Source organism: Toxotes jaculatrix, chromosome 13 (genome assembly GCF_017976425.1).
Source record: "Toxotes jaculatrix isolate fToxJac2 chromosome 13, fToxJac2.pri, whole genome shotgun sequence".
Lineage (NCBI taxonomy): Eukaryota > Metazoa > Chordata > Actinopteri > Toxotidae > Toxotes > Toxotes jaculatrix.
In genome coordinates, this window is record NC_054406.1 from 26,232,754 (window position 1) to 26,244,491 (window position 11,738).

The following is an 11,738-nucleotide window of genomic DNA, read 5'->3' on the forward strand; positions in this document are numbered from 1 at the left end:
ATCTTGTAGCTGTTCAAAATTCAGCCTCAGTCAGTGTGAGAGAGCTGATATGTTTAAAGCTTCATAGACTGAAAAGGTTCTGAGAAGTTGACTGACAAAATCTGACAAAATCATCTTGACATCTTGATGGAAAAGAAGGATGAAGGAAAAGTTCTCACTGCAGCAGCTGTAGAATTTTATTATTATAACCACAATTACACCACAAGAGCCAGTTTGACTCTGTCATTTACAGGCTCTGTGTTTCCAGTTCACCATTCACCACATAATGATGTACTTTATTTCTTCATGATGACTCTTGAAAGTTTTTGAAGAGAGAGGAGAAAATTTCTTCTGTCATTTTTGCCTTTTTTTCCCACAAAACTTGTTTTAAAGATTTTCAAGATTCAAAGAAAAACACACTTTCTTGGTGGTCGGAGAAAATGATGAACTGTTCCATCATTTATCCAGAAGTTTCTATAGTAATGTGATCATTATTCTGTGACTGTGACAGGAGGAGTTCAGTGAATTGATGTGACTCGTCTGTGCTCTTTCACTGCTCATTTTAATGAAGTATATATTCCCTCTCTGTATTATGATATTGGATTGTAACTCAGCTTTACCACAACACTGTCATTGTACACCTGTATGTTTTGTTCACCGTGTTGATCCATCTGTCTTCCTGTATTCATTCTCTCACTCCCTCGCTCACTACAACTACATACACTAAATACACTAAACTGTAGTAAACTGTGGAAAAGCAAATCCATTATGTGTGAAACATAATGTGGCTGGATGATGTTCAGAGGAAACAGAAGTTTATTAACAGCAGTGGAGGTGGGAGACTGGGGTTTGTATCCAGAGTCCACTCTGTGGTTAGGTTTGGTATTTACAGCTATTTAACAATACACACAAGCTAACTTGCATACGGCCTAATACAAATGTCACACACACACATTTCATCAGAGAGACCAGCTCTCAGAAATAAGTCCAGCAGTGGAGACAGTCCAACAGGCTCCACATGTTTCTGTGCTGAGAGGAGACTGTACTGAAGCTGTCAGCTGTACCATCAGCCTCTGAGGCTGCTCTGCTCTCTGTGTCACACACTGCTACTGTACATGAAGACTGCTGTCAGCTCGGCTCAGCTCCACTCATCACTAACTTCATTTAGAGCAAACAGAGCTCTGCTGTAACAGGAAGCAGCAGAAAGTCAGAGGCTTCGCCGTGAGGAGCGCAGACCTCTCTGTCATGTCAGGTGTTTTCAGGAAGGGACGTCACTTCACACACCTTCACAACTCGAGTCAGCATCAGACGGACACACGCACAATAAACATCCACGGTAGCTGGAATTTCCCTCTCAGCTCCGGTGTTTCCTAGTGGAAAACGCCAGGACATGAAATGAAAAGAGTGAAACGATCCGCTGCCTTGAAATCCAAAGAGGAAAGCGACGGCGGGGATCCACACGGTGTGTATCCAGAAGTAAAGCATGGTGTCCTTTAATCAGGTGCAAAAGCTCCGCGCTCTTCCCGACGAAGCTCCGTCTCCAGCGGTTCATTTCCAGAAGAGAAAGCGCTGCAGATGAAGCCGAGCGGAGGAAGAAATCCCAGTGTGAACGCTGCTGATGAACACAAGAGCTGGAGACTCTGTCGCTGCTTCTTCTGCTGCTTTCACACGGACATTAGCGACCCCTACCGGAACTGTTATCCAGAGAGGAAGAGACTGTGTCTGTGTGAGTCCTCTGTCTTTGTCTCTGTGTGTGTGCTCAGTATGTTGCTACTAAAGCAGCGTTTCATGGTTCAGGACTGACAGCAGGAATAATGTGGACAAGTCCAACTCATTTCATTCAGCACCACAACCATGATTTGTCACATAGAGTGAAGTGAAGCCACAACAGTAATAAGAAACTTTCTTTTTGTCCCTTCAGCACAAACAATGTGTCTCAAGCTCTTATGACAAACAAAAAAGAAGCTTCATTTCAAATAGTTTGAAATGACTAAGTGCATTGAAAACTAACTACTGAAGCTGAACTGTATAAATCTGTGTCTAATTTTTGTGTATTCACCTGTGAACCTCAGTGGCTCACTGACCCAAAACAACTGAGGATACAGGGAAGGAAAAAGAGTTTAGAGTTAAACTGAATAGAAGTGAGCAGGTGAGTCACAGAGTGAACACACAAACTTAGAGGACATCTACATATAGTGACACTTTATGGTCTTCACTGACATTTCCCTTGTCTGGTCACGTGTCTCGTGATCTGCTCGTCAACTGACTGCAACGTTCCAGACACATGGCTCTTATTGTAGAGTTAATAAATTCAATGCATGTTCAATGGATATGGCTGTATTTGTAATATATGATTTCTACATTTTTGTATCGCTGGAAGACGTGACAAGTTCAGTCGTGCAGAAAAAAAAACAAACTCATACTAATGAATAACATTGTCTTCTTTTGTTCAAAGGTGCTGTTTGAAACATCCATCTATAATGGAGCTCTGCAGATCTGCTGGCAGATACAGAGATACATGACTCAGATAAGACCCTGGCACTTTAACAGGGGTGTGAAGATTTTTGATATCCAGTGCACATAAAATATCTGATGAGTTAAATATGGATTCAGTTTCCATTTGAAGTGAACAGTGAACAGTGAACTCAGAGTTTGACCTAAAAATCCATTTCCATCATCCAACATTTCCATTAAAACTGAGAACTTCCTACATTTAGGATCATTTGAATTTGTCATTTCTGTTTTATGACTCTTTGTCTTTCAAACTCAGCAGATGTTTTGTATTTCACAGTTCAGTTAACACAATAATTATTACACTTTGTGATTTGATTGTGATTCATGTGGTTAAAGTGAATATTAGGCAGATTCACACTGACATGAACATCTGATTGTTTTCATGCTACTTCCACCAAGTCATGAGTAACAATAATGGTGATCTCAGTTTGACACTTATAAACAAAAACTAACAACAATAATGTGCTGAGGTCAGAGGCTGAGATGGTCCCACAGACAGATCCAGGTCCAGAAGCAAGTTCTAAACCTGTAAACAACACACACACACACACACACACACACACATACACACACACACACACACACACACACACACACATACACACATACACACACACACACACACATACACACACACACACACACACACACACACACACACATACACACATACACACACACACACACATACACACACACACACACACACACACATACACACGCACACACGCACACACACACACACACACACACTGTGTGACTTCCTGTAAATGGAGAGGGGAGGAACAGCTGAAACTGAAATTGTTCAGTCAGTTAGTTCAGACGCCATTTTAACTGAACAGAGCAGCAGGAGGAAAACTGAAGACTGAGGCAGGGTGAGTGTTAATACAACATTATTATTATTTTACTGTCAAAGTCTCTGAGTCAGTTTTCAGACTCAGAGTTAAAATAAACTGTCCAGGTGGAGAGCTGCCTGTTTTTATTTCACTGTGGACTCTGTTAGTCTGTGTGTGTGTGTGTGTGTGTGTGTGTGTGTGTGTGTGTGTGTGTGTGTGTGTGTGAACTTCCTGTTCTTTCAGTCTTGCAACTTGCATTTGAGAAGATGGCGACGCAGGCACACGCAGCGGCTGCTCTCCGTCCCAACGAGGCAGTGTTTTCATGTATTTTGTCTTGTCAGCAACCATATTTTTGTTCGCGTCTTCGTTATGTTCACCTTCACCAAGGCGCACACACAACCGGGAGTTACTGCTCAACAGTATACATCAGTGATGCCTGGTGTCGTGATGCTGTCGTGGTCTGTAAGTTTGAAAACGACACAACTGTGGTGGGTCACATAAGCAGCGACGATGAGACGTACTACAGGAGCGAAGTGAGCCGTCTGGCTGAGTGGTGCAGTGTCAACAACCTCTCCCTGAACGTGGAGAAGACGAAGGAGATCATCAGAGACTTCAGGAGAGCACACGCCCAGCATGCTCCCCTAACCATCAAAGGTGCTGCCGTGGAGAGAGTGAGCAGCACCAAGTTCCTGGGTGTGCAACTCTGGACCCTCACCCGCATGCCCCCTCTGACCCCACCCCCACCCCCCACTGGAACTACTGTCTCACACACTTTACACCTGCACTTTTAATCAGCTACTGTTATGTGCCCTGCTGCTGCTGCTTAAATGACATCATTTGAGCTAAACAAGTTACCCACAAATTCTTGTCATACTTATTTGTATTACATACAAGTCTTTTTTTTCTACCTGATATGTTTATACTGTTATTGATATGTTTTTATTGTTTTGTACAAGATGTTAAGTGTATCACTGTGAGCCTAGGGAGCACTGCAATTTCAGATCCTGTGTACAACCTGTACATATGGTTTTGACAATAAAGCTGACTTTGACTTTGACTTTGACTCTTGATCAGAGTTTGTCCTGATTCTTTGTGTGTCTGAGCTCACAGTCTGTTTTACTGGTTTCCTTCTCAGACTGACTGAAGTCCAGAAGATGAGTGATTGTGTGGAGGAAGAAGAGGACAGAGCAGAGTCTCTAGGATTCAGCTGTCTATCTATGAAGAGTGACTGGTCCAAAGAGTTGAATCCTCCAGCCTTCAGTAATGAACCTGGACCCTCAGACACAAAGTAAGAGAACTGCTACAAACCTGTGAACCTCCAAACTTTGGGCTATAACAGTGTTTAGTGTGTTGAGGTCCTGCAGTTGTCGTCTCTGCCTGTAACAGCTGCCGCAGTGTCGACAGAAAATCAGTTCTCACCTGGTTCTTCTGGCTCATCAGTGTATTAATACTGACTGCTGAGGCAAGGAGTGTGCCATCTAAGTCACCTCACGATTCGATTCGATTACGATTCAGTGCTACGATTTGACGATTCACAGATTATCGATGCATCTCGATTAATCTTTTTTTCCCCACATAGAATGTTTCTTTTCTCACTCTGTAGTTACTTAAATATTCATTCATTGAAGTAAAACATGTTTATCTCTATCTTTTCTTTATTATTAAATGAAAACATAGAAGGCATATTTGTTGTGTTGCCATTGTACTTAATTTTTGTTTTACACACTTTACATACTGAGTAGGTTTTGTCAAGGCCCCTTTTATCCTCATGTTCATTCGGGGTGTGCCCGATTCATCGATTCATAGATTAATCGTGACGCGACCCTTGACGATTTAGCATCGATTCATAAATGTTAAAAAATCTATTCTTTTAATAGCAGAACGAAAGTGCAGCTGTCAGAACGCCTCGGACGTATTATAGGGCCCTATGATTTCCGCGGTCACAGAATTGCGGAATTGGCCAATTAAAACGGAATCTATTTTTTAACGCGGAATATCGCGGAATTTGACATAATTTGAGTGCAATGCTGTTTTCGTGTGGAAGAGGAATGTGTGTCTCGGGAAAACTGTACGGAGGGAAGCAAATCTGGGTGGCACAACAAGCCCCTTCCACAGACTAAGCCCCTCCCCCTTCAAAACAACATAAGCATGGCGAAGCGGCTGCCTACGGCTCTGTGTTCGTCAGCAAAAAAAAACTGCGAAACTTGATGCGAACTGCTCGGCTCTGTACTGAGGGGTTAGCATCAAGTGTTGCATATTCTGTCAACAATTCCAATCAACAATTCAATGTCAACAATTGACTGGAAACGTAAGAACACGTGCAGTGACCACATAGTGTCCAAAATCCATATGGGAAACAATCTGGCTGACATGCACATAGAATAAGATTTAAAAGGATTACTTTCTGGACATGTAAATCAAGATATCAAATTGTAATAGAAGTGGAAATATTGTCCATTTCCTTTCCTTTTGCTATTTATTAAATTTACATGTTCATAATAAAATAAATCAAAATCATGTCAGTACAGCCACACAACATATATTTTTAGTATTATTATCATTGTTTTTAATCTACATCAGTAAATGAAACAGACATTTAGAACTACATGTGCGAGCAAATGTTTTTTTCTTTTATCAGAGGAGTTGAAAACTAATACTTTCTTGTGGATGTTGTCTTCATGGATAGATGCAACTACTCAACAGTTTGCCAAGCCATACTAGCCTCCCTCCATAGCAACAGTCTGGATCTGAATGATGCCTGGGCAGCGGTCACAGATAATGCCACCTACTGTCTGAAAGCATACTTGTCTGTCACCTCAATAGATTTAAGTTCATTTCTATTTAATTTGTGTACATTTTAGTCATTTACATTAAAACATACTGTTTTTGGATAGATTCCCAAAAACTATAATGGAAAAAAACATACTTCCCAAAAATTAAAATGGAAAAATGGAATTTGGAAAAAAATAAAACGGAATTTGGGAAAAAAATAAAACAGATTTTATAGGGCCCTAATATTAGGAGACGGACCTCAGTCCAAGAGATGGCGGCGTGTAATGTGTTACAGCTTGTAATTCAAGCTGTGACACATTAAAGCGACAGTGTGGAGACATTTTGTTTAAAAGAACTTTTATATTTTCTAAATGCTGGGAAATTGCTTAAGTTGAAAAATGACACATTCTATGTTTTCATTTAATAAAGAAAAGATAGAGATAAACATGTTTTACTTCAATGAATAGATATTTAAAAATATACATTATTTTACAAGTAACTACAGAGTGAGAAAAGAAACATTCTATGTGGGGATTAAAAGATTAATCGAGATGCATCAATAATCGGTGAATCGTCGAATCGTAGCACTGTGAATCGTAATCGAATCAAATCGTGAGGTGACTTAGATGGCACACCCCTAATGTTCATAAAAACCGAAATGTCTCCACACTGCCGCATTTAAACCTGATGAGTGAATTGCATGCTGTGACACATTACACACCACCATCTCTTGGAGATGGTGATGATCCCATATGCAGAGTCAAACCCACACAGAATATGTATCACAGCCTGGTAGATCTGATTCCTCTGAGCCAGGAAATATTAAAACACATCAGTGCAAAAATGTGTTTGTGTTTTCAGAGGTCAGGACCACAGACTGAGAGCAGAGTCTCCAGGATCCATCTGTCTGTCTATGAAGAGTGACTGGTCCAAAGAGTTGAATCCTCCAGCCTTCAGTAATGAACCTGGACCCTCAGACACAAAGTAAGAGAACTGCTACAAACCTGTGAACCTCAGCAACAGTGTTTAGAGTGTTGAGGTCCTGCAGTTGTCGTCACTGCCTGTAACAGCTCAAGTCAAGTAGGTTTATTGTCATTTCAGCCATGTACATAGTACACAGTGAGACGAAACAACTTTTCACAAGGAACAATTGGTGATTTACACAACTATTAAAACACAGTAGAGACAAGACAGATACAGTATAGTGCACACACACACTATTTCAACATGCACACACACACAGTCATTGAGATCACAGATTTCTTCTTGCACACACATGCACACTGACACACACACACACTCCAGAACACACATGTACATACACGTTAACATAATGTGCAGAAAACAACAGTGACATAAGCAAACAATGCTAGACAGGGCATGGCTATTAACAGAGCACTGGTAGACAAGTAGTTATGATTGGATATTAAAAAGTATATATATGATATGAGATATTAGCAGCAAGAAAAAGTGCAGAGTGCATAGAGGTGCAGTGTGCTAGTTTGCATTATACGTTGCCAGTTACTATTACAGGTTGGTTATATTGCACTATAGGTTGTTTAACAGTCTGACTGCCTGGGGAAAGAAGCTCTTCCCCATTCTGGAGGTGGGGGCAGTGATACTGCGGAACCTTCTCCCTAATGGTAGTAAGGTGAAGAGTCCATGGGAGGGATGGGTAATGTCCTTGACGATGTTATTGGCTTTGCGCAGGTAGCGGGTGTTGTAGATCTGAGAGGGGAGGCAGAGAGGCTCCTGTGATCTTTTTGGCCGTCCTCACAATCTGCTGCAGGGCCTTATGGTCTGCAGCAGTGCATTTACCAAACCATGTTGTGATGGTGTCCCTGGCTTTCAGTAGCGCCCTCACCTCTGTAGTCATCCATGGTTTCTGTTTGGGATGTGTGGTGATGGACTAAAGAACATTTTTACTTTCACTGATTTTCCACATTTATCTTACTACCAATAAATCCCATGTGCAGAGTCAAACCCACAGAATGTGTATCACAGCCTGATAGATCTGATTCCTCTGAGCCAGAAAAAAAACACATCAGTGAACCACACTGTTACACTGGGTGACATGATCCTTCATCTCCATCAACACACACACACACACACACGCACACAGCACCAAATGTAGATAAATCCACAGATCAAAATAGTCCCCACTATGGTTCTTTAGAGCTAATGTGAGTCAGGTCATCAACACGTGGAAACTGCACATATTTTATGATTAACTGACACAACAGTGTTGTTTATGGATGCTGGTGTGTTGCCTCCATCCTTCAGTATAGTGTTCAGTGCTACATGGTGACATTTCTGCAGAACATCAGCTGAGAGTTCCCAGAATGATTTTGTCCTCAGACAATTTATCAGTGATTGATGTGATATGAATAAAAATGTGTTTGTGTTTTCAGAGGTCAGGACCACAGACTGAGAGCAGAGTGTCCAGGATCCAGCTGTCTGTCTGTGAAGAGTGACTGGTCCAAACAGTTTAATCCTCCATTTTTCAGTCATGAACCTGGACCCTCAGACACAAAGTAAGAAACTGTTTCTAGTGTAAACTGACCTGAGGATGATTCAGTTCTCAGACATATTTGAAGGAAACAGGGAGACACCAGGGACCAGATCCATAAAACTCTGTGTCCACACAAAGACAGAAATATGCACACACACTCTTTTCAGCAGATTTATAAAGCAGAGCTTTCTCATGTTACTGTTTTATCAGTCTCATTGTGAGAGTTGGTGTATGAACATGAGCCTGATTCCAGAGTCTGTAGACCTGTCAATGAAAAGAAGGACAAAGAAGAAACACAGTGTCTCCATGTTGGAGGTTCCAGTTTAATGATTTACACATCTGAGCCTTTAACAGCTTCTAGACATTGTGAACCAAATCTGGATATTTGTTCACATCAATCAACAGAACATTGAGTCTCAGCAGAGGTCGTGCTGCTAAAATCATTTGTTGTCAGGTTTCTGGGATTTAATGACTGTTGGAAAGGAGCAGAATGTCCTCACACTGGATTGTAGCTCCCAAAAAAGTTTGATCAGACTGAAAAAGGAAAGGCTTTGACCCTACAGGGTCTTCATGAGCTAAATGGCCAACATGACACTGAGCTGATAGGACTCAATACATCATCAAGATAAAATACATTATCAGGGCCTGAAAGAATCTCAACAATCTCACAGTAATCCACCCAAAACATCCAAGAGTATCTCAGTAAGTTCAAATATTTGTTGAAAAATGTATAAGATATAAAATCTGAGTGAAAGATCCAGAACAAGAGCTGGACTGCAGACAGTCAGTCAGAGCAGCACTGTACAAAGTAAGACTGTACATCTGTCTGCTCATGTCATCATCTCTGAAAACAGCACCTGTGGTTTGATACACATCACGTCATTTGTTCTATCATACAGCTTTGGCATTTAAGATGATTAGAAATACCACAAAATGAAAAAGCTTTTCTTTGCTTGTCTTTAGTTTTTATGCAGCTGATGAAAGAAATGAGCAGATTCTCAGATTCTCTTTCTTTACTCTGACATTATTTCTTCTGTGTTAGAAGATTTTCAGCAGATAGTGGTCTGCAGGAGGTTTTAGATGAACATAAGATCAGTCTGAGGAGGAGATGTGAACGTGTGACTGAAGGAACAGGAAGTGAAACCCTCCTCAACAGGATCTACACTGAGCTCTACATCACAGAGGGACAGAGTGAAGAGGTTAATACCCAACATGAAGTGAGGCAGCTGGAGACAGCTTCCAAGATGGAGACCCTCCATCACACTCTCATCAAGTGCCACGAAATCTTTAAAGCCTTACCTGATCAACAGAGACGCATCAGAGTCGTCCTGACGAACGGCGTCGCTGGTGTTGGAAAAACCTTCTCAGTGCAGAAGTTCACTCTGGACTGGGCAGAGGGCTCTGAAAACCAAGACGTCAGTCTGCTGGTTCTGCTTTCGTTCAGGGAGCTGAACCTGATCAAAGATGAGCAGTACAGTCTTCTCATGCTGCTCCGCGTTTTCCATCCAACATTAAAGAAGGTCACAGCAGAGAAGCTCGCTGTCTGTAAAGTGTTGTTCATCTTTGACGGCCTGGATGAAAGCAGACTTTCACTGGATTTCAGCAGCAGGGAGGTTGTGTCTTATGTCTCACAGAAGTCATCTGTCAACGTGCTGCTCACAAACCTCATCAAGGGGAATCTGCTTCCCTCTGCTCTGGTCTGGATAACTTCCCGACCTGCGGCAGCCAATCAGATCCCTCCTGCATGTGTTGACAGGGTAACAAAAGTACAAGGCTTCACTGACGCCAAGAAGGAGGAGTACATCAGGAGGAGATCCAGTGATGAAGAGCTGTCCAGAGGAATCATCTCACACATCAAGACATCCAGGAGCCTCCACATCATGTGTCAGATCCCAGTCTTCTGCTGGATCTCTGCTACAGTTCTGGAGCACATGTTGACCACAGAGCAGAGAGGAGAGCTGCCCAAGACCCTGACTGACCTGTACTCACACTTCCTGCTGGTTCAGACAAAGAGGAAGAAGCACAAGTATGATGAGGGACATGAGATGAGTCCACAGGAGCTGATGAAGTCTGACAGGGAAGTTCTTCTGAAGCTGGGGAGGCTGGCGTTTAAACATCTGGAGAAAGGAAACATCATCTTCTACCAAGAAGACCTGGAGCAGTGTGGTCTTGATGTCACAGAGGCCTCGGTTTACTCAGGAGTTTGTACAGGGATCTTTAAAAGAGAGAGTGTGATCTTCCAGAAAACAGTCTACTGCTTTGTTCATCTGAGCATTCAGGAGTTTCTGGCTGCAGTCTACATGTTCCACTGTCACACAGAGAGGAAGACAAGTGAGCTGAGGACTTTCCTGGGACAAGATGCCGAACACTGGGACTTTCACCATTTTATCTTCATGCATATGCATGAATATTACTATAACAGCCACTCATCACTCGATGTCCTCCTGAGGAATGCCATGGAGAAATCCCTCCAAAGTAAAAATGGCCACCTGGACCTGTTTGTTCGCTTCCTTCATGGCCTGTCTCTGGAGTCCAACCAGAGACTCTTAGGAGGCCTTCTGGGTCAGACAGAGAACAGACCAGAAATCATCCAGAGAGCCATCAACAACCTGAAGGAGATGAACAGAGGTGATATCTCTCCTGACAGAGGCATCAACATCTTCCTCTGTCTGATGGAGATAAACGACCGCTCAGTACATCAGGAGATCCAAGAGTTCCTGAAGTCAGAGAACAGATCAGAGAAGATACTCTCTGAGATCCAGTGTTCAGCTCTGGCCTACGTTCTGCAGATGTCAGAGGAGGTTCTGGATGAGTTGGACCTAAACAAGTACAGCACATCAAAGGAGGGACGACTGAGACTGATCCCAGCTGTGGGGAACTGCAGAAAGGCTGTGTAAGTCCAGACATGATCTTTAACATTATCAGTCAGTGTAGATTAGTAGTTTAGTTTTTTTTTTAAATAAACACAGGATGAAATTATTCTCATAATAATTTTATAATCTTTAGGTAAGCTGTGTGTTTTTCTGGAGATGTCTTAAATGTTGTGTTTGTGAAACATAGATTTTTCAGTTGGTTGTTATTATTGCTGTTAAGTTTTTCTGTTTATTTATTAGTAACTGTTACAT

General features: G+C 42.0%; 1 protein-coding gene across 1 annotated transcript; it reads left to right on the forward strand.

The window, feature by feature from the left end:
* The first annotated feature begins 4,471 nt into the window (after window positions 1-4,471).
* Window positions 4,472-11,510, forward strand: LOC121191845 (protein NLRC3-like). Its single transcript, XM_041053297.1, has 4 exons — window positions 4,472-4,617; window positions 6,963-7,085; window positions 8,513-8,556; window positions 9,670-11,510. Exons 1-4 carry the CDS (start codon window positions 4,484-4,486, stop codon window positions 11,508-11,510), a joined length of 2,142 nt encoding a protein of 713 aa, XP_040909231.1. The 5' UTR covers window positions 4,472-4,483.
* Window positions 11,511-11,738: the final 228 nt, after the last annotated feature.

Excerpts from the sequence above, each read along its gene's own strand:
- LOC121191845 (XM_041053297.1), top strand. The coding sequence starts at position 4,484 with ATGAGTGATTGTGTGGAGGAAGAAGAGGACAGAGCAGAGTCTCTAGGA. Across the intron at positions 4,618-6,962 it reads CCTGGACCCTCAGACACAAA|AGGTCAGGACCACAGACTGA; the intron begins GTAAGAGAACTG and ends TTGTGTTTTCAG. Across the intron at positions 7,086-8,512 it reads CCTGGACCCTCAGACACAAA|AGGTCAGGACCACAGACTGA; the intron begins GTAAGAGAACTG and ends TTGTGTTTTCAG.